This window comes from Notothenia rossii, assembly GCF_949606895.1.
Source record: "Notothenia rossii genome assembly, chromosome: 5".
NCBI classification, from domain to species: Eukaryota; Metazoa; Chordata; class Actinopteri; order Perciformes; family Nototheniidae; genus Notothenia; species Notothenia rossii.
The window spans coordinates 14,823,236-14,846,662 of NC_136903.1; the positions used below are offsets into that span (position 1 = coordinate 14,823,236).

The 23,427-nt window shown below is 38.0% G+C and overlaps 1 protein-coding gene across 2 annotated transcripts; it reads right to left on the reverse strand.

Moving 5' to 3' along the window:
* Nucleotides 1–6,699: 6,699 nt before the first annotated feature.
* On the reverse strand, nucleotides 6,700–19,494 carry saal1 (serum amyloid A-like 1). 2 transcript variants are annotated; one of them, XM_079679935.1, is made up of 13 exons: nucleotides 19,341–19,494; nucleotides 18,247–18,446; nucleotides 16,905–17,006; nucleotides 16,321–16,404; nucleotides 16,118–16,197; nucleotides 15,972–16,031; nucleotides 15,776–15,891; nucleotides 14,101–14,269; nucleotides 8,838–8,920; nucleotides 8,509–8,694; nucleotides 7,957–8,114; nucleotides 7,778–7,870; nucleotides 6,700–7,072 (listed from the first exon to the last, which is right to left on the reverse strand). In XM_079679935.1, the coding sequence occupies exons 1-13, from the start codon at nucleotides 19,342–19,344 to the stop codon at nucleotides 6,995–6,997; spliced, it is 1,413 nt and encodes a 470-aa protein (XP_079536061.1). In that variant the 5' UTR covers nucleotides 19,345–19,494; the 3' UTR covers nucleotides 6,700–6,994. The 2 variants fall into 2 exon arrangements, with proteins under 2 accessions (XP_079536061.1, XP_079536060.1); XM_079679934.1 differs by having other exon boundaries at nucleotides 19,329–19,478.
* Between the last annotated feature and the right edge of the window lie 3,933 nt (nucleotides 19,495–23,427).

The following is a 23,427-nucleotide window of genomic DNA, read 5'->3' on the forward strand; positions in this document are numbered from 1 at the left end:
CAGTATTGATTACTTGATCCTCTTGATGAAGCTCTACGTGCTCTCCTGCAGTGAGACAATGAGAGTACTCAATTCATTCACACATCTCATTATACATGATCTACTTTCGAGGAAAAACAGCCATGGAAAAGCTGCCTCTAATGCTCCCATGAATTCTAAAATATAAACAAAATGTTCTAAAACATTGCAAACACCCTTATTTCTAATCTCTTTCTGTGTGTTTTTGAAGATGCTGCGTGCGATCGTGAGGGCTTCAGCGTGTCGGCCAGCCTGTCCCAGTCCTGTTCACTTCAATCACAGGGATTTACTCTCAGAGTCTGAGCATCAAGCTGCAAGAGATCTCTCTGGCTAATCTCACCCCTGGTACTTCCTGGAGTTCAATGACCGCATGAAGGCGATACACAGGGTTGGCAGCATGTCCTTTACCCCCGCCCCTCAACAACGCCCACCACAATAACCGAAGCAGAGACGCGCACCATCTCCCCCGTCTTCATCACCATGCCTACGTCAACCACCTCCCCCTCATCCCCCCTTCAAGACAGCATCTGCTGTCTCCGAAGCCTGATAAGCATGTGTATGTACAAAACGCAGCAAACTCTAACTGATATGTGCTGGGTCCACTCCAGGCTCAAGGGCATATGGCACTCTCAACTCTTTCCAGGAAAAGCCAGGGCCCTGCCTGCCAGTAGCTTTGCCGATATCTGTGTTGATCGGTAATAGATTAAGAGCGGTGAATCAGCTTAGAAACAGGAAGCGCTCAAACGTTTGTGTGAGTTTATCAAATTTAGCAGTGATCCCATGTCAGCCACAGCTTGCCACAACAAATCTGATTGATAGTGTATTTAACGAACTTAAACTAGCTTTATTAAATGTCAGGTCTTTGGCAGGAAAAACATATTTAATCAATGATTTTATCACTGACCACAATCTCGATTTTTATGTTTTTAACGGAAACTTGGATTGAACAAAATAACAGTGCAGTTGTTCTTATCGAATCAACCCCTCCTAACTTTAGTTTTATGAGTCAGGAAAGAATGCATAAGAAAGGAGGTGGAGTTGCTATTTTGTTCAATGATTCCCTTCAATGCAGGAAGACATGATCTTATGGGAACTTTGCTTCTTTTGAATATGTGGCCCTTCAGCTGAAATGCTCCTCTCGAGCTCTGTTCCAAAATATCTAGTCATGGACTCTGACCTCAGTTTCAACAGTTACATTAAAACAGTTACTAAATCAGCCTACTATCACCTAAAGAATATATCTAGGATTAAAGGACTAATGTCACAGCAGGATTTTGAAAAACTTTTCCATGCTTTTATCTTCAGTAGACTGGACTACTGCAATGGTGTCTTTACAGGTCTCACTAAAACATGTATTAGAAAGCTGCAGCTGATTCAGAACGCCGCTGCTCGAGTCCTCACTAACACTAAGAAAGTGGATTACATCACTCCTGTTCTAAAGTCTTTACACTGGCTTCCTGTTTGTCAAAGAATAGATTTAAAAAATAATGCTGCTGGTTTGTAAAGCATTGAATGGTTTAGGCCCTAAATACATTTCTGACCTCCTGCTAAATTATGAACCATCCAGATCTCTCAGGTCTTCAGGGACTGGTCAGCTTTATGTCCCCAGAGTCAGAACTAAACATGGAGAAGCAGCGTTCAGTTATTATGCTCCAAACATCTGGAACAAACTCCCAGAAACCTGCAGGTCCGCTGCAACTCTGACTACTTTTAAATAGTAACTTTTATTCATGTATTTTTTCTTTTAATGTTTATTTTATTATCTTTGCTTTTTAATGACTGTTTTTAAATGCCATTTTCTTAATATTTTTTCATTTTTGTAAAGCACTTTGAATTGCCTTGTGTTGAAATTTGCTATATAAATGAACTCGCCTTGCCTAATAAACTGCCCACCATGAGCATTACAATGTATTAAAACTTCACTACATGTCACTGGCATTTAAGAAATCCAGACTCAAGTAATGACATTCACACTTTCTACTGTAATTGCAGATACATATTAAAAAATAAGTCTTACAACAGTGAAGCTTTTAGATATATTTACAGATAAGAAAAACAGAAAAAAAACGTATTTTCTTTCTAATTTAAAAATAGAAATTGTTTGCAAAGATTACTCGATTAATCAATAAGTCAACTACTCAAATAATTGCATGTTTGGTGTGTAATATTTAAAGAAACAATTTAATGTGAACATTCTCTGTTTGTTTTTGGTACTTCTCTATGATATTTATATCTTTAAATAGTAGAAAAACAAGACACACACATTTCTACACTTAACTGTCATTTTATGAGCAAACAACTGAACGTTTATTGAATAAAGTAATCACTGTAATAATCACTAAATAAAATAATAATCAGTTCCTAGTTTACATGCAAATCCTAAATTAGCCAAAACCAAACTAATACAACACTATGAAAATACCTAAGTATGTCCCTTTCATATATACAAAATAGGGCAGTTATACATTTTTCAACATCAGATATTACATTTTACACACTTTACTTTTTTTTTTTAATCAAACAATTTGGTGGTTCTAATTGAGTGCATGTTCGGTCTTTCTTTCCGCTGCACACTGGTGTTATTTGAATTTCCAGAGACTTCAAGGTTTTCTAATAGCACTTCATCAATAGAGTTGCATCTTTCAGCTTATCCTGAGCCTTGTTTGAACAACTAACTAATCAGAGCAGTGAATGGTCTGCTTACGTACACTTCCTGTGGCAGCACTACATCTCTTTAATTAGCTCCATTTCTTTCATTGCAGAACAAACAACAGCATATGCCGCTTGGTGACAGGCGTCAGCGGTACACAAGGACAGGACAGGATAGAGCTGTGCCCGTAAACACCTGCCACATTCAAAATAGAAACATGATATGCAAAAAAAAAGCCAGTGTTAAAGAAAAAAAGGGGTCATTGAAAGTTTTCTACATTTCAACTGAAAGGCTTTCCCTTGCACTTTAGATACGCATTGGTCGGATGATAATTCGAAAGTCATGTTACGTTTTACATTTAATCTCCTAACACTTTATGATTTCTTCAATACAAGCAATTTGCAAATCATTTTAAAAAAGAAAGTCAGTTTTATGGAGCAGTTATTTCTTTTAAAAACATGTACATGGATCTATTGTTACATTACATTTAAATTCTGTTACCACAGAGTTTTGCTTACAAACTCTTACTATCTACAAGTTATCTTCAATAATGAACACATAAAACATACACCCACAAATAGCAATAGTGATTATAATAAGTAATTAATATACAATATAATAATAATTAATAATATTAATATATTAATAATTTAATTAATTATTGTTATAGTCATTTAATTTTATACACAACATATCTTTCAGTTGTTATGTATAGGCAAACATGAGATTAATACAGTTATGAAAATAACTTGGCGTAAAAGAGTGTTGGTGACGAAGGGGGGAAAATGTCCTGCTATTGACAAAGGTTGTACTCTACATCGTGTCCTTGCTGTATAGTTTATTGTAACAACATCCTAACAGATACGGTTGAAGAAGCAGAACCGGAAGTTAAAGCAATGCAAACACAAACGTCACCGCCTCACTTTTTCACGCGCAGAAAATGTCAGTGTCTTTGATATTCTGTGTTCAGGAAGAGGAAAGTTTCATTGTGATTCTGTTGACAAGAGATAGAAAGCCAGGGGAACTCAGGAAATGAGGAGAAGGGGGCTTTGATTGCACCCAACAGCATCATGTGTCTTTATTAACACGCCTTGGCCAGGTGGTTGTGAATAGGCCGGGCCTTGGAATCAAAGGAGAGAGGACGTGGCGTTGCACATGCATTCTTCATCCCTTCATTATCCCTCCTCCTCTCCCAGCAACAGGTATTAAATCAGCGTCAGGGCCATTTTACACACTCAAGAGGTGTTAACATGGATTATCAAGCCTTCACAAAATAACACCTTGGAAATATCAATCCAAATGTCAGGGTATGACTGAAGAACGCTTGAGAAGCCCAACAAAATATAAGAAAACATTCTTGTGTGACTGTTTTCCCTGATGAGACTTGATCCCAGGTTAGCCTGTTCAAACAGAAATGTATATTACCTATAAAATTCCTTTTTGAACCTTATTAAAATGTTCAAACACAAGATATGTATGAGCTTCATGGCTACATCATGCAATCATTTGTGAAATATTCTTTCCAGTTTACATAAGAGCTTGTACCAGATGTGAATTTTCTAACAAAATTCTGAGATAAAAATAGAACACATTTCACTGTAAGGCAAAATGTCAGCGAACAGCAAGTTGTGTGGGCAAACTGAAAAATAAGTAACTGACATCCAGCATCAGCGTCAGACAGCCCTGATACGCCTCAGTGCCTTTGATGTGAATAAAGCACTGAGTTTCTGCATGGAGTCAGGTCATATCAAGTTACTGTGAAGAATGGCAGACTGACAATGAAGTTTGGCAGGGAAGCAGGAAACATCCGGTCTTCATCCTGATCTCTGTGACATGACACGCCCGGGAGCCCGGCCTGAAGACGGAGCCACCCAACAAAGTTTAAGTCACTGGCCCCGACCAACCTTGAAAGGCCAAACATGATTACATCTACATCGCTCTAGCCGTTTACAGAACAAACGGGACATGACTCGCAGATCAGGGCACCAGCCACCTATGTGCTTTACACGTCTAGTCAAGGTTCAGATCGTGTCTGGAGAAAGCAGGATTAAATAAGACAGTTTTTTTCCCATAGGAGGATCTCTCTCAAGCCCTATGACCATCGCAGGATTTCCATTATAAAGAGTGTTCTACATATCAATCCAAGCTTTAATTAAAAAGCTGCTATATTCACAGAGCCTTCTTAAGCTTGCTGGAAATGCGCAGGTTGCCCTGCTCTTCTCCATGAGTGGGCGAAATGGTGCATTTGGAAACCAAATGAGCTCGTTGTTGCCAGGCTCGAGCCTTTCATCTCATTTTATTGTCGTTACCGAGTGACTGTCACCCTCTGGTAAACACTTGATGTGTCATCAGCATTAGTACCATTACTCATATGCTTGGAAAAGTGACTCAATACAAGGTCAATGCACTTTTATCTTGTATAGAAATATACATGTTCCTCGTTAAACAAAGCATGAAGAAATAATAACAGCCTGTGATTGATGTGTTTAATGATTGACCTATTTTTGGTTAAAGATGTCATATAAAAAGCTGCAGTGAAGATTGATATGGTCTATGTCTGACAGACACTATAATGAGAACAGAAAGATATACAGCCAAAACAATACTATCATTGTATGTAATTTAATGTAAAATATACAAACTGTTTACTGAACCGTTGTTCTGTGGAGTACCAGAACAAAGGGATAACATGTAATTGTTTTAGATGTTAATTTGTAGATATTGTCATAGACCAGTTAGAGTTGTTTATGGGAATGAAATCATTTCAGTTTTGAGTTAACCATTTTTTGAAATGTGTTTTATGTCTTCTATATATTTATATTGCATTTTTTAGGAACCTGTAACCCAAGTTTTTCATTAACTCGTTGTGTATGACAGTAAACCTTTTGAATCTGAATCAAAATGAGTATTTTCAGGCTGTATGATTACATCCTCCAGATTTATTCGTATTTCAGTCAGACAACTCACGTGTTTCTTTAACATGTTTATTAGAAGCAGCATATAGTTGAGTTTGGCGACTAGGCTCGGGCATCATCAGTCCATAGATATACATAGCATGATGAGTGATGATCAAATAACTAACCCCCGAGCCTACAGGTGGAAGCTGGGGTGGTGGTGGGGCAGGCAAGCAGCAGCGACGTAAAGGTAGCTGCGGCAATAGCAGCAGCAAGCAATGCATGGAGAGAGAACTGGCAGGTTAAATAGAGCGGCATATTAAGGAGACTCTGTTTGGTTGGTTGCAGAGTGGCAAGGGGCGTTATGTATGAATGCAGCATAAGTGCTCGAGTTGACTGCCTGACCTAGCTCACAGGCTTCGCCCCATTTATTATTTAGAAAACAGATTGAATTCTCGATTGGAAAGATTGGGTCGATGCAATGGTGGTGATTGTATCTGGGTTTATGCTCAGTACATTGCAAAGTACAGGGTTCATACACTTTTTTCACCAATGACTTTTCCATGACCTTTACCTAATGTTCCATGACCAAAAAAAATGACTGTTTCTCAGCAGTACCACTGAAAATGGTTTATTGTAACATGGAACAGGAAAATAGGGTCTGCATATGAAACATGTTGTAAAATAAATAGCTTACAGTATTTATTATCATTATAGTATCACTATTTCGGCGATTAAATAAAATATAAATTATATTTGATGCAACTTTAGTTACATTTTCATGACTTTTCCAAAACCTTAGGAAAAATATTGTTTTCCATAACTTGTCCAGGGCCTGGAATCAGCATTTTGAATTTCCATGACTTTTCCAGGTTTTTAATGACCGTAGGAACCCTGAACAAAGTCACTTCACTTTTCACCTTGTATTTGAGAGCTGAAAGCAGTGACACACGACTTCCTTTTTAAGGATGAGCCCAAACCTTTTTTTTTTAGATTCATCTTATTGCGAACTAAATCTCTCACCACTGTACGGGTTTCTAATTGTAATTTATTTAACTTTATTCTTTTTTTGATTGCCTTTTGTCGGTGAGGGACTCTCCCAATTGCCAAGATCATGATAATAATTCAGTAAAAATGTCTATGCAAAAAGAAAGATCTTTTATTAAAAGACTGTCAATTATTTCATACAAAAATAGCATTCAAAGAACAGTACAACACTTTCAACAGAAACACAATTGAATTTTGCACAAAAGAGAAAAGACACCATTTCTGAAACACTGTCAATGAGGTCTCTGACCCTGTGGGACATCCTTGTTTAGTCTTTCCAGTGGAAATCCAAATAGCACGACCTGAAGCAGGATCTTTTGTTGGAAATAGAGGCGTCTATAAAAAGCAGCGATGAGTCTGGACGAGTGCTGAACACTGATCGGCCTCAGACAGGAAACTGCTTCCTCACCATGTCTGCCATTTGGGGATCAACCTGAGACAGCATGGCCTGCAGGTGCTGAAACTGCACAAGAGGAAGAAGGGTGGGGTGGAAACTAAATGTTTATTTTCCACTGGAGCTGGAGGCGTATAACGGCAGTCCATCACACGTCTAAACCTAAAATAAGCCCTAAAACTGTTTGCACAGAATTAGGCCATAACAGAAAATTCAAGGTGTAATTTATTTGAACCAATACATCTATTTGTAATATTTTGATTTGATTTGATTTATTTTGAATGTGTAAAACAATAATACAAAAATCTAACATGAGAATGATTATACGATACAAAATTAAGCAGTGTCAAATTGATATACAAAAACATTACTGATTCTAAATTGTATATAAACAATATACATTTACAATTGTTTTAAACTTGCATGACAAATTATAATAGCATATTTATTTCAACTCTAAGTTTATAGATATTTAAAAAAAGAAAAAGCTGCAAAATGTAAGAAGCTGTAACAAAGCATCTCATATTTGTACCTTGAACAATAACTTTTTTAATAAAATTAATTATTTGCTCAAATATATCCTTCCCTGGCTATTGACTTTTCCATACAACACGTTCAACATTAATAACATTAGGAGAAAATGCATACTTTGATATTAGATGAGAAGTTTAAACTGTTATGTGGAAACTTTTAATCTAAAGTAAAAAAGCATACAGGATGATTTAAGTTGCTCCAAACTAATTTCATAAGACTTTTATGAAATAAATCACTTACTGAAGTCTTAAAGTTGGGAACCAAAGTGCCCGCAGCTGAGAGAGCAGTCTTCTCTGTAAGATGACCTTTCTTTACCAAATCTGCCACGGTGTCCTACAAAGGACAACAAATACAAATTTGCATTAAAGAATCTTAGTAAGAAACCTGAACAAACAAAACATTTCCCTTTTTTTTTTTACCTGGGGAATCTGAATGCAGATGTCAGCTAGAAACTCAGCTGTGATCTCTGCTAGGGTCTGCAGCTGTTCGTCTTTTGTGGCTTCTCTTCTGGTAGCGTCATCTTTGCCCTCACTTTGGTACTGAAGCACCCGCAAAACGGTTCCAATTAGGGAAATACCTGGAGGAAAAAGACAACTGAAAGTCAAATTCAAGCCACTATATATATATATATATATATATATATATATATATACACGTGTTTGGCTTTTATTGATGGACAGGACTGATGGAATGAAAAGTGTAGCGATAGGGAGGATGCAGCAACAACAAAAATGATTGGATTCAAACTCAGGCTGTTGATATAAGGACTCAGCATTGGTACATGGGGCCAGGATATTGTCATATCCTTAAATTTAAAAACAATTCTGAAATGCAACCATTTATAGAAAAAGACTGAATTCCAAAGTAAACTGACCAGAAAATGACACGATATACTGAATCTACACTAGGGCTGCTACAGGCATTTAAAATGGTACGTCTCAGGGTTGATTTCACTCTGGTACGTAACGTACTTATGTCACTTCTGTCGCACCACTGCTCCTGGCATCTATACAGAGCCTGGAGCACAGCGAAGGCCTGAACAAGGATGCTCTTCTGCTCCTGCAGGACAACAGGGAGATCCGTTGGCTGGCAGAGATCCTCACACACAACGTCACTGACAAATTCCCACACTGCTTTGCCGGGTCCATCAGGTGCAGCTAGAAGACACAAGGAAACAACGCCTTGCCTGTTGAGAGGTCACTTCAGGATCCTGTTTTAGATGGTAACAACTATTGTGAACACTTCTGTAACGATGTGCCGCCAGCTGAGCGGAGATACTAACTGTGTTGATCGCTCTTACCAAAAGTCTGAATGCCCTCATCTATGGTGGTGAGGAGTTGGAGGGCGTGAAGGTAAACCTCCAAGCCATTCGGACTCTCTGATCTGTGAAAGAATACTGAGCGTCAAACAAGACTTTAACATCATTAAGTACTTATTTTGACTGTCCAATAATAAATAATAGGTTTTATAAATAAATATAGATGTCAATCCAAGCATCCAACTGGGATAAAGCCTACTGTTGTTTATTATTTATTCTCCCTCTCTGGATTTACTTATCTTCTTCTTGATTTTGTATTTTCACATGTTTTCCTTTTTATGATTTGGAAATTACTGACATTGATTGTTGCTTTTTGTCGTTCTTATGTCAAATTTGCCGATATGAGTACTCATAAAATTGTAAGAACTAGAAAAAAGGGGGGGGGGGGGGGGAGAGCAATAATACAAATATACAAGTAAATTGCATCAATGTTATTTATGATTTATGAATATGAATAAAGAGCCATTGAAAGCATTTATTTTGTATAGATACAACACAAACTCCCTGTTACGGAGCCCCCTAGGGGCAACATATCACTTTTCATTTAGTACTTTCTGGTCAGTTCGGCAACACAGAAACCACAACAATGGAGTGGTTCATCGATTTTACTTTGAGCTTGGCCTTAAATATAAAGATATAAGATCAGTGCTTGGCAATAGGCATTAGGCACGGGTTTCACATAAGTGAAAGACACCTCAAGAGAACACTCAGAGCGAGGGGACATGCACGTCGCAAAGCATACTCTGAGCTGAGTTATTCACAGATTCGAATTTCGCGGATCAATAACTCATGAACATAACGTTGTAAAAATACAAACAAAATGACTTTACAATCATAGCAAGGTAGACAACGAGCTACAGTCGTTTTTATCAGAACAGTTCGATACGCGTCATCATCCGAGCTAAACTTCAAGAATTGGTCACAATCTGCAGCTGGAGGGTAGTACCCCTCAATGCTGTGTGCAATGCCTCAACGTCTCAACGTGGGCGGAGGTCAACCTTTGAGGCACATTATTATTATTATTTAGTAGTACCCCTCAATCCAGTGCGCAACGTCTCAACGTGGGCGGGAGTTCAACGTGGGTGGAGCTCAACTTTTCTCAACCTTTGAGGCACGTGACGTCCCGACTCCCGTGTTGTGTACTTACCCAGTCACAAAAGTAACATATTATATCTTATATTATTAATACATATATAATGATACCGGTAATATAATGATACCTTGAGGTCTTTGTTACATTTGAGTTTAAATGCAAACTTTTGAACTAACTTGATGGTGAGTGATCTGTCGCCAGGGCAACAGCATTTAAAAATGTAAAACTCAAATTAAACACATTAACAGCCTTCATGCATGGTTATGAGCACATGAACACAACTACATCATAAGGGAGGGGAGGAAAAGATGGGGATTCAAAAAGGAAATGGAGAAAAAGAGAGAGTTTAAAGTAGAACTGATTAGAAGTGGCAAAAATAATACTAAGGGGTAGGAGAGGTTTTGGGGTTTGGGTGGGAGGAAGGAAGGAAGATTAGGATTAGGTAAAAAGGTAGGGAGTGGTTAGGGTTAGGATGGGGGGGAAGGGAAGGTTAAGATTGAAGGGAGGGAAGAGAACTGCTACCCGGGAAACAGGATGCAACGCGTCATCTGTGAAGCTCTGCCCACATTGAGCTCATTGAGACATTGCGCACTGCATTGCACATGCTTCTCCATCTTTAAGCTAAGCTGTTAAGGAATGTCTGCTCAAAAAGTGTGGTTCAAATGCTTTAGTCAAGTTTTCAAACTGTATTTAGAGTACTTCAAGAATTAGCTTGAGGAACTCTTTTGTTCCTCAGTCTGTAAGATCAGTTTGGGTTATAAGTAGTTCTCAGTGTACCTGGGATAAGTGCTTTAAGTAAAAGTAAGCTATGAAATAACCTGCAGTTTATTATCCATTCTTCATAGTGTCTGTTGTGATGTATGTTTGTAGTAATGGTTTTCTTTTTTGGTTAAATGTTGTATTTGTATTTGCGATAGAACACAGGACCCTAGTGGGACATTAAGATTCAGACTCTGAGTTTACATCAATGATGATTGATGCTCAAAAGTCAGTGGCAAAGTGGCACCTTATTTTCATCTAAAGTAACAGACAGAGAATCAGCACTTTTGAAACAGGGCTGAAACAGAGGGGATTATGGGATGCTACAATGCATGATCTGTTTGGTATTTCGAGCCAAACACTTCAGAGACATGTTTTGTACGGTATATATCCGAGAACGATAATATATTGATGAAAAACAGTATAATAGGGGACCTTTAAAGATGCCAGACAGAATATCTGCTTGGAAATGTCTTTGTTCTGGTATTTATATAATGAAACCTATATTTCCCTCTGCCAAGGAAGTCATGTTTTCTGTTTGCTTGATTTAGTTGTAAACATGATTATAGACAAGACTACTTGGACTGTTTTTCATCAAACTTGGCGGTAAGGTGTAACTAGGAAAGACGGAGTTGAACAAAATCACACAGGGAGGATACACACTTATTTTTCTCTTTCATTAACATTTTGAGATATAGTCCTGGCGGAAGTATGCGCCCTGGAAGTTCCTTCTAGTTAAATGTTTGTTTAAATTTGTTGACTTGGTATGCTTCATTATCTATATTGCACCTGGTGCGTGAACCGCATTGAACAACATCCTTGTTTACTGTCACCCTCTACCTGCACTGTCACATTAAGGCACAAAAAATTTGGCATGAGTCAGGAAAACTTTCCCACTCTCTGGCGAACATGTGACAAGGAGTTTGGGTTGTGACTGCATTCATTATTGGTTTTTTTTCTTTTCGGTTTAAATGTTGTATTTGTATTTGCGATAGAACACAGGGCCCTAGTGGGACATTAGGATTCAGACTCTGAGTTTACATCAATGATGATTGGTGCTCAAAAGTTAAAGTTTATGGCGGTAAGGTGTAACTAGGAAAGACGAAGTTGAGCCAAGGGAGGATACACACTTATTTTTCTCTTTCATTAACATTTTGAGATATAATCCTGGCGGAAGTATGCACCCTGGAAGTTCCTTCTAGTTAAATGTTTGTTTAAATTTGTTGACTTGGTATGCTTCATTATCTATATTGCACCTGGTGCGTGAACCGCATTGAACAACATCCTTGTTTACTGTCACCCTCTACCTGCACTGTCACATTAAGGCACAAAAAATGTGGCATGAGTCAGGAAAACTTTCCCACTCTCTGGCGAACATGTGACAAGGAGTTTGGGTTGTGACTGCATTCATTATTGGTTTTTTTTCTTTTCGGTTTAAATGTTGTATTTGTATTTGCGATAGAACACAGGGCCCTAGTGGGACATTAGGATTCAGACTCTGAGTTTACATCAATGATGATTGGTGCTCAAAAGTTAAAGTTTATGGCGGTAAGGTGTAACTAGGAAAGACGAAGTTGAGCCAAATCCCAGGGAGGATACACACTTATTTTTCTCTTTCATTAACATTTTGAGATATAATCCTGGCGGAAGTATGCACCCTGGAAGTTCCTTCTAGTTAAATGTTTGTTTAAATTTGGTGACTGTATGCTTCATTATCTATATTGCACCTGGTAACGCAGAGAGACTAACTTATGGCAACACAAAATAAAACATGGGAGCGGTGGAGATGAGGAGGTGTCGGCGTTCTGGCCGTTTACTCGGGAGGCTTCAGTAGAAGCCAGTCCCTAACTCCGGGGACTTCCGGCCGGGGATTTTGGGCGGCAGTATACGCCGTGAAGTTGTTTGCGGCCTGCCAGTAAACCCAAAGCAGAAGGAACTAATTTCCGGTGTGAACGCGATCTGTACTTAGTTCATGAGAACGAAAGAGTTCTCAGGAACCTTTGTGGGAAAAGTACTTAGTGTGAACGCGCCTATAGGCTAACTTTCCGAGAAGCCCCTCAATGCAGTGCACAATGCCTCAATGAGCTCAATGTGGGCGGAGCTTCACAGATGACGCGTTGCATCATGTTTCCTGGGTAGCAGTACTCTTCCCTCCCTTCAATCTTAACCTTCGCTTCCCCCCCATCCTAACCCTAACCACTCCCTACCTTTTTACCTAATCCTAATCTTCCTTCCTCCCACCCAAACCCCAAAACCTCTCCTAACCCTTAGTATTATTTTTGCCACTTCTAATCAGTTCTACTTTAAACTCTCTCTTTTTCTCCATTTCCTTTTTGAATCCCCATCTTTTCCTCCCCTCCCTTATGATGTAGTTGTGTTCATGTGTTCATAACCATGCATGAAGGCTGTTAATGTGTTTAATTTGAGTTTTACATTTTTAAATGCTGTTGCCCTGGCGACAGATCACTCACCATCAAGTTAGTTCAAAAGTTTGCATTTAAACTCAAATGTAACACAGACCTCAAGGTATCATTATATTACCGGTATCATTATATATATATTAATAATATAAGATATAATATGTTACTTTTGTGACTGGTTAAGTACACAACACGGGAGTCGGGACGTCACGTGCCTCAAAGGTTGAGAAAAGTTGAGCTCCGCCCACGTTGAACTCCCGCCCACATTGAGACGTTGCACACTGCATTGAGGGGTACTACTAAATAATAATAATAATAATAAATTATATTTCTATACTGCTTTTCTTGAACCCAAAGATGCTTAAGATGGACAGTGTGTGTTAAAGGGAGTTGTTTTTAAATAGCACCTTTCCAGTTTTCTGACGTTTTATACTACATGCTTACATTTAACCAATACATACAATAATGGCAGGTCATACAAACTGCTAATATGTTTTGTGTATAGTGTCTAGCCCAATGACACTTCGAAATGCATAACAATTTGTGCTGACTGAAAGAAAAAGCTTGTTTTGCACTGATGACATTCTGTAAATTACTGACATTGGCTGTTTCTTTTTGTTGTTCTTATGTCAAATTTGCCTATATGAGTATTCATAAAATGGTAAGAAATAGAAAAAAAGGGGGGGGAAAGCAATAATATAAATATCAGCAAATATACAAGTGAATTGCATAAATGTTATTTATGAATTATGAATATGAATAAAGAGCAATTGAAAGCATTTATTCACAACTGTTTGTTTTATTCAGACCTGCAGTTAATAATCTCTCTATACTGTATGTATATGTGGTACGTATATGTGGAAACTAAGGCGACAAGTTTTTTTAACCTCAACTCAGGATGCTTCCTCTGGAAAACATTTCTACTCACATTATAGGTAAACATAATCATGAAAACACTTTTTCATATTCTTACCGTAGCTGTTTGGCTGCCTCCAGGAGACACGATGCCATCTCCAGATGTCTCTCACCATCCCCCTCCTTCTCCTCCTCATTTTGTTGAGCTGTTATCCAACTCGTCATCAGCTCTTCATCAAGGTCAAACAGTTTATCAACGAGCTCCCCAACTTTCTCAAGCAGGTCAGCTGAAAAACACACAGGGTTCTACTGTTACTTACCTGGTACCCTGTGGAGTTTTTCGTGTAAAGTTTACATACAATGTTAATCATCACATGAAAAGCATTGTGTGTATGCTTCTACATTTGGATCTATTACCTGGATCCAATTTTTTCATATTCATTTTTCATAATCTGGACTATCTACGCTGAACAAAAATATAAACGCAACACTTTTGTTTTTGCTCCCATTTTTCATGAGTTGAACTCAAATATCTAAAACATTTTCTATATACACAAAATAACCATTTCTCACAAATATTGTTCACAAATCTGAACAAATCTGTGATAGTGAGCACTTCTCCTTTGTCGAGATAATCCATCCCACCTCACAGGTGTGGCATATCAAGATGCTGATTAGACAACATGATTATTGCACAGGTGTGCCTTAGGCTGGCTACAATAAAAGGCCACTCTGAAACATGCAGTTTTGCTTTATTGGGGGGGTCTGGGGGGGTCCGAAAACCAGTCAGTATCTGGTGTGAGGGTTAGGATTAGGGTTAGGGTTAGGGTAATGTTGTGAATCGAGTGGCCTGTGTTCATCGTCCATAACATACGCCTGCCCATACCATAACCCCACCACCACCATGGGCCACTCGATTCACAACATTACCCTAACCCTAATCCTAACACCAGATACTGACTGGTTTTTGGACCCCCCCAGACCCCCCCAATAAAGCAAAAATGCACGTTTCAGAGTGGCCTTTTATTGTGGCCAGCCTAAGGCACACCTGTGCAATAATCATGTTGTCTAATCAGCATCTTGATATGCCACACCTGTGAGGTGGGATGGATTATCTTGGCAAAGGAGAAGTGCTCACTATCACAGATTTGTTCAGATTTGTGAACAATATGAGAGAAATGGTTATTTTGTGTATATAGAAAATATTTTAGATCTTTGAGTTCATCTCATGAAAAATGGGAGCAAAAACAAAAGTGTTGCGTTTATATTTTTGTTCAGTGTATATTGTAAATGTATTGTCTTTTTCATTTACACACAACATCTATTGCACGTCTGTCCATCCTGGGAGAGGGATCTCTCCTCTGTTGCTCTCCCCAAGGTTTCTTCCATTTCCCCCATTAACTGTGGGGTTTCTTTGGAAGTTTTTCCTTGTCTGATGTGAGGGTATAAGGACAGAGGGTGTCGTATTCATTCTACAAACTGTAAAATCTCCTGAGACAAATGTAACATGTGTTATATTAGGCTATATAAATACACTTTGATTGATTGGTTGGTTCTATTTTGTACTTACTTACTACCCTCTGGAGTTTTTGTGTAAACAGGCAAGTCAAAGTAGAGTATACATACAATGTTAATCACTTAGAAAGCAGTGTGTGTATGCTTGAGCTTCAACAGGGAACCTTTAAGATAACTTTATGCAAGTCATCTTGATATGTCGAATTGATTTTCATTTCTTCCTAAACCAGTAACACGTCATCAGCTTATTAGAAAGGAATGAGAGAAAGCATGTTTACTGTTCGTGGAACTGCACATGACGAAAAGGAGGTTGGAGCGCACAGACGTCTGCTGTCGTATTCGCTGAAGCCACAGGGAACAGACATCTTTCTGAGAGACGCAGGTCAGCAACAATCTGCAAACATCATCAGAAAATAGTAATGCTTCTATCTTGGTGTTTCTGTCTCACATGTCTGCAGAAAACACAAAGGTCACCTGCTCGTTTCCAGAATGGTTGGAGGATCTGTATCTCCAAGAAGAAGCAACAGCACAGCCCTGTCGACACAAAGGGAGTTGCATTAATGAATCACAAAAGGGTGACAAATTATATTCCAACACTACAGAGAATTACTTTTACCCACCCTAGGTCTTCATTTTGACTTAGAGTCAGACAAGTGCCAGGGAAACAAGCAATGTTCCCAAGGATTCCCACGCAAATTTCCTAGAAAAGCAAAATAAAACATATAGAAATTATGAATGCACAGGAATAAAGCACACATGAATATATTACATAGGATTATATTCAAGCACAGAACACGTATGAACAAGAAACTGATTCACTCACTGTGAGGCGTGGACAACGAGATTTGGCTATCACCCCAAGAAGGATATCTGTAGCTTTGAATTCCTGCAGAAAACCAGCCACATCCTGCAGAAAATTTGTTAATGAAGCGTCATTAGTAAATATTTAAACATGATCAAAGGGTATTTACTTTCACCGTAACATACACTCTGGGTTTCCAGTGTATTAGGCACACCTAGCTAAACAAATGCTACAATGAACCATAGCTTTACTAGGTCACCTTGGAGGATGATTGTGCTGAATTCTATTGCATTACACTGAGCATTGTTTCAATTATTTTTCCACCTTATTTATATTAACAAGAGGAGGCTGAATCACAGAAACATCTGTCAGTACATTGCAATACAGTTTTAGGGCACCACAGATCACATTCTCAAATGATTATTTAATTGAAATGTTACCAATAATTGATGGTAAAATAGCATTAAATTCATAGAATGTAGATCTATTTGTGTCATGGTGTTGGTTAAGATTTGCCGCTAGCGTAACTACAAAATAGGAAATGATCCACAGGGTGCACATACTGTTTAATTTCATTAACATTTGAAGCCTATGAAGACCTCTACCTTATCCATTGCCATATCCCAGACTCTACATAGATCTTCCTCATCATCATCAAGGAGTTGCATTTGACCTTCAGAATCAACCTCCGATTGCTCTGTGACCATCTGCAAGACACAAGAAAAGTTAGGTTTATGGGACAGCCGAGAGCGACAGCAAAGAGGGACATGTGTTATCCAGAAAGATGCTCCTATCACATGAATAGAAAATAACTTGGAATACTTTTTTCATTCTCACTGACTCGGAAGAAGCCTTTGTTAAATAGGTCAACTAAATAAAAGGCAAGTCTTTCTGATCTCCAGTAACCCCCAGAGAAAAACAGTGCTTAGTGAAAATGTCGTGCCTATAGCAGGGTTGCCAACTCTCACGCATCTGGCGTGAGAGTTGGCAACACGCGCTTTCACTCTCAATCTCAATCCTCCCAAACTATTCTCAAGCCAAAATAAAGATGAACCGGCGATCGTTTTTGGTTGGTTATTTACAATGTTGAGTCGACAGCTGCTCAAGCTGTCAATCCGCTCCCTCCCCGCCCTCACCACTCTTAACAACGTTAACAGACAGCAGAGCAGTGGTAGCCGGTCGGTCAATCCCCGACATTACATCCTCGGCAACACGCTCGAAGTGGGAATGCGCATATTGCGCATGCGTAGATCTAAGATCCAATAGAAAAATGATAAAGTAAAAATCTGCTGCTTATTGTTCTACTAGGCCAAAATAGAGTCAAAGAGTATATGAGAGTGAGAGTGTGTTCATTAATATATTTGGCAGTTTGCAGTAAGTCTCTAGATTTGTTTGTGTGCGTTTCATGTATAGGCCTCTCACGATAATTCATTTTGTTGGATACATTTTCCCGGACATTATTGCGATAAACGATAATATTGTCGGCACCGTTGTATGACTATTTTAGACCACTGACATAATGGTAATATATAATAATAATTCAAGTACATCCTTTCAAACTGCTAGTCACATCCTCATGTAAATGGCAATTTATCGAGTTCAGAAAAGTTATCGAGTTCATTTTTATTTATCGTATAATAAGTCAATGAATTGCTTATCGCGACAGGCACACAATAAAACACTGAAAACAAACATGTGTTTGACTTTCATTAGTGAATGAAACTTTGTGCCCTTTATAGTCTGTGTCCAATATTGTGTATTTGTATATATTGTATATCCTATATATATATATATATATATATATATATATATATATATGCTAAGGTCCCGCTACTGACACGATAGCAGTCATTTAGTGCGCATATGTGTAATTAAACCCATGATATCAAAATCTCACTCCAGCCAGGTACCCAAAGTTGGCAACCCTGCCTATAGTATCAAACCTACATGGATGAGACGAGTCAGGGTGCTGAAAAGCCAGTGCTTGCTGTAAACAGTGTCTCCAATGGCATCCAAATCGCCGTCCTCCTCTCCATCGCCTGCGTTTGGAGGGGGTGATGGGTTGCGGTCCATTACAGGCGACCGTGTTTCAGTTGGAGATGATGATCTCTCAGGCTCCACTTCCTCAGCACCATCGACACTATAGTCTGGGGGGAAAACAGAGAGAAACAGGGATTAGAGCTGGGTGAAATGAAGTGAGAAAATATTTGTCAAGAAAAGACTTTCTTCTTTTTTCTTTTTTTTACACAGGTAGTAAATGGTTTAGGGTCCCAGTTTACACTCTAGGCCAGTTTATAATGTACAACTAGCTAAAAATGTGAAGCCTCTGCATCGTAATAGAACACCCCTCATGTTAATAACACATACACAGCGCTGACATGGTATAATGCAGTACTGTACTACTAATCTTCACAGTATTTCAAGTATTTAAACTGCTCCACATTGACCAACTACAATACTGAAATGCACGTATGTATAAAAATAGGATAATATACATGATAATATAATACGGTGAAAAGGTCCATTCTTCAACATGTACTTTTACATTTGATACTTGAAGTACTTAGCTGATAATACTTCTGTACTTTACATTATTTTCTGAAATACACATTGTGCAGAATTAGTCATTCTACTTTTTGTACTTTAAGTATATTTTTGATGCTAATACTTTAGTATTTTTACTTGAGTAACTTTAGTACTTTTACTTGAGTAAACATTTTGATTGCAGGACATTTACTTCTAACAGAATATTCCTACACTCTGGTACTTCTACTTTTACTTAAGTACAAGATCCGAGTACTTTCCCCACCTCTGCTTTTACATAAGTAATGGATCGGAGTACTTCTTCCAACACTGAATTTGACCCTGTAAGCTTTAACTTTTAGCATTACTTTTATACTAAACAGCCTTGGTTTTCTAGCGTTAAAAGCATCAATGGATGCACACTTCGATTCAACATTTACTATTTGGCTCGCAGATGCACATTTCGCTTTTATTCCAAAGATAGCTGTCATAAAAACGATTCTCACTTGAGAACTCACCCATGGCCTCCGGTGTTATCGGTCGTACCAACTAGGTTAATGCAACATTATGGCATGTTTTTAATAACTTGTCACAGTAACGTTACAGACATTTCAAACAGCCTCCATTTAATACGAGCGACTGGATGCGCATGTGCGAATGTTGTTCCCTCTGTGCAGTCTTGTTCTGTGGTGGACAGACCCGCGCGATGTTGCCCCCTGCAGTGCGCAGGCGCAACTACAGAGCCAGCATCAACGTGGTCAAACTGTGGAGACTGTGGTAGGTAGGTAGAGATTGAAGAAGTACTTACTGTTGATCGTGTAGTACCAGAGTGTAAGAATACTCAGTCAAGGAGTAAAAGTCCTGTAATCAAAATCTTACTTGAGTGAAAGTTCAAAAGTATTAACATTAAAGCTGGAAAACATGCATCTAATTTCAAGTACCTTTTACACTGCAGGGTAGCTTATGAATGTTACTCCAGGTATAACTAAAGTCTTGAAAGTGTTGATTATATTTCACTTAATTAATCAATTTATGCACAGTAACTAAAGGTACTAAATAAATGTAGTGAAGTAAAGTACATCATTTACCTCTGAATTGTAGTGGGGTAGAAGTTCAAAGTAAAAAAAGGTTAACGGCTGGGTGTGTATTTACTCCAGGTAAAACTAAAGTCTTATTCAAGTGTTTATTATATTTCACATACATAATTTAAATCTGTAGGGTATTTAAAGGTATTAAATGCATGTAGTGGAGTAAAAGCTCAAGATTTATCTCTGAATTGTAGTGGGGTAGAAGTACAAATAGCAAAGATGTAAATACTCAAGTAAAGTTCAAGTCTCTCAAAATTGAACTTAAGTACAGTACTGGAGTAAATGTACTCTAGTTACTTTATACCACTGGTGGTAGGACGGTAACGTAAGTGAACATTGAAAAAAATGGACAAACACAGTGAAAACATTTACATATCGGTTGAAAATGTGCAACCACGTTCACACAACAGGATATAGGCCTACGCATCAATGTATTAAGAGAATATGCAACTTTCAGACACTGAAAATATTTTGTGTAGCCTTTGTTCACACTTTTAGTGCATTTGTGCTTGTTTTTGCACATTTTAGGAACATCTTTTAGAAATCAAGTAAAAATATGCAAAAATTGGTTGCTCACAATATGACACTTCTCCTAAAAAGAATTCAAGACTGTAAATGTACTTTAAGCTAGACTAACTCTCACCCAGTTTGCATAGGTAAAAACTGATTCCACTTGTTCCTGAATTTTGAATTAACTAAATAACAGCAGAAATCATGGCCTAATTAACTATACATAAATATATATATATATATATATGGCCATATAATGAATACAAAACTGGAATAATTGGAGGCAAGTAATTAGCCATACTCAGAAACTAATGTGCAAACATTTTTTTAAGGCACTGATGTCAAACATTTACAGTGACTTTTAAAGCAGACCAAATGATGGATGATTCAATAATTATTACAACAAGTATTCATAGTTGCAGATTTAATACTAACTTTAGCACTGGCTGCTCATGATTGCATTACTAATTAGACAGTGGTAGTGTTTTCAGGCAGACGAAGTAGAAATTGTTTCCATTGTGTGTTTTTACAGCATACAAATTGTTATATTTGCATATTTTACGTAACATAGAACTTTACTTTCTCTACACATATTTCCTCTTCAAATGATTGGAGACAGCATAGGCCTGGGGTGTGATTTATACACAAAATATTAACCGTGCTCAAATGTCCATGTATGCATACATTATTAGTTTTTTAATGGCAAATAGCAACTTCTGTCTCATGTAATGAGCCATTAAAGTATGTGTCAACACGGATGAAAACATTTGGAATAGGCCAGCTATGAAACCAAACAGTTGTGAGGAAATTTGGCAAAGCACAGTCCTCCCTAAATCAACATCCTATATCTGTCAATCTGTATAAGCTGTCAGACAGGAATAACTATACACCTTTCTCATCATGCAGCTGTCCCCCTGTGGGAGTAGCCCAAAGCCCTGTTTGCACATGGAGGAGCTTCTACGGCTATGTGAGGTAATACTAAATGACGATGTGTTTGTTTCCAAGATATAACCCCACAAATAAAACCAATGTACAGTAAGGCTGAACTTTAGTCAGATGTATCCACCAGCTATTATTTAATAATTGAGAAATATCTGTTCAAACATTTGTTTATCACTTATCATTACGTGTTCATTTGGTGTGTAATTAATAGTTTTTTTTAACTTGCATAATATCGTCTCTTAAGGAGTGTTCAACCTTTGAATGGTGTTTGATCCAATAATGACTGCAGTCACAACAAACTCCTTGTCACATGTTCGCCAGAGAGTGGGAAAGTTTTCCATGTCATGCCACATTTTGTGTGCCTTAGTGTGACAGTGCAGGTAGAGGGTGACAGTAAACGAGGATGTTGTTCGATGCAGTTCACGCACCAGGTGCAATATAGATAATGGAGCATACAAAGTCACCAAATTTAAACAAACATTTAACTAGAAGGAACTTCCAGGGCGCATACTTCCGCCAGGACTATATCTATGAAGAGTGGATAATAAACTGCAGGATATTTCATAGCTTACTTTTACTTAAAGCATTTATCCTAGGTACACTGAGACCTACTTATAACCCAAACTGATCTTACAGACTGAGGAACAAAAGAGTTCCTCAAGCTAATTCTTGAAGTACTCTAAATACAGTTGGAAAACTTGACTAAAGCATTTGAACCACACTTTTTGAGCAGAAGTTCCTTAACAGCTTAGCTTAAAGATGGACAGAAAGAAAACTGTATGGGAGTTGTTTTTAAATAGCACCTTTCCAGTTTTCCGACGTTTTATACTACATGCTTACATTTAACCAATTCATACAATAATGGCAGGTCATACAAACTGCTAATATTCTTTGTGTATACGGGCTAGACACTATACACAAAGAATATTAGCAGTTTGACACTTCGAAATGCATAACACTTTGTGCTGATTGAAAGAAAAAAGCTTGTTTTGCACTGATGACATTGGATCTGTTTTTTTATCAGTAATCTATGCCTGCTTTTAAACAAAGACAAAACTGAGGTAATGCTTTTTGGAGCCAAGGCAGAATGTATAAAAGTTAGCGCTGAGTTTCAGCCTGCAATGTTCAAAACAACAGATAGAGCAAGAAATCTAGGTGTAGTCATGGACTCTGACCTGAGTTTCAACAGTCACATTAAAACAGTTACTAAATCAGCTTACTATCACCTAAAGAACATATCTAGGATTAAATGTGTGACTAATGTCACAGCAGGATTTGGAAAAACTTGCCCATGCTTTTATCTTCAGTAGACTGGACTACTGCAATGGTGCCTTCACAGGTCTCACTAAAAAATATATTAGAAAGTTGCAGCTGATTCAGAACGCTGCTGCTCGAGTCCTCACTGACACTAAGAAAGTGGATCACATCACTCCTGTTCTGAAGTCTTTACACTGGCTTCCTGTGTGTCAAAGAATAGATTTCAAAATACTGCTGCTGGTTTATAAAGCACTGAATGGTTTAGGCCCAAAATACATTTCTGACCTCCTGCTAAATTATGAACCATCCAGATCTCTCAGGTCTTCAGGGACTGGTCAGCTTTCTGTCCCCAGAGTCAGAACTAAACATGATAAAAGCAGCGTTCAGTTATTATGCTCCAAACATCTGGAACAAACTCCCAGAAACCTGCAGGTCCGCTGCAACTCTTACTACTTTTAAATCCAGGCTGAAGACTTATCTTTTTGCCGCTGTTTTTAATTGAACTATTCATATCTTAAACTGCACTGTAACTTTTTATTCATGTACTTTTTATTCATGTATTTTTTCTTCTAATGTTTCTTTTATTATCTTTTCTTTTTAATGACTGTTTTTAAATGCCTTTGTCTGAATATTTTTCATTTTTGTAAAGCACCTTGAATTGCCTTGTGTTGAAAGCTGCTATACAGTATAAATAAACTTGCCTTGCCTTGCCTTGCTTGCTACAAACTGTGTTGTTTGCTCAAGCATATACCGGCAGTCACTGGTTGTGACGAGGTTGGATCTTAATCCGATAATAAAATAATTATCA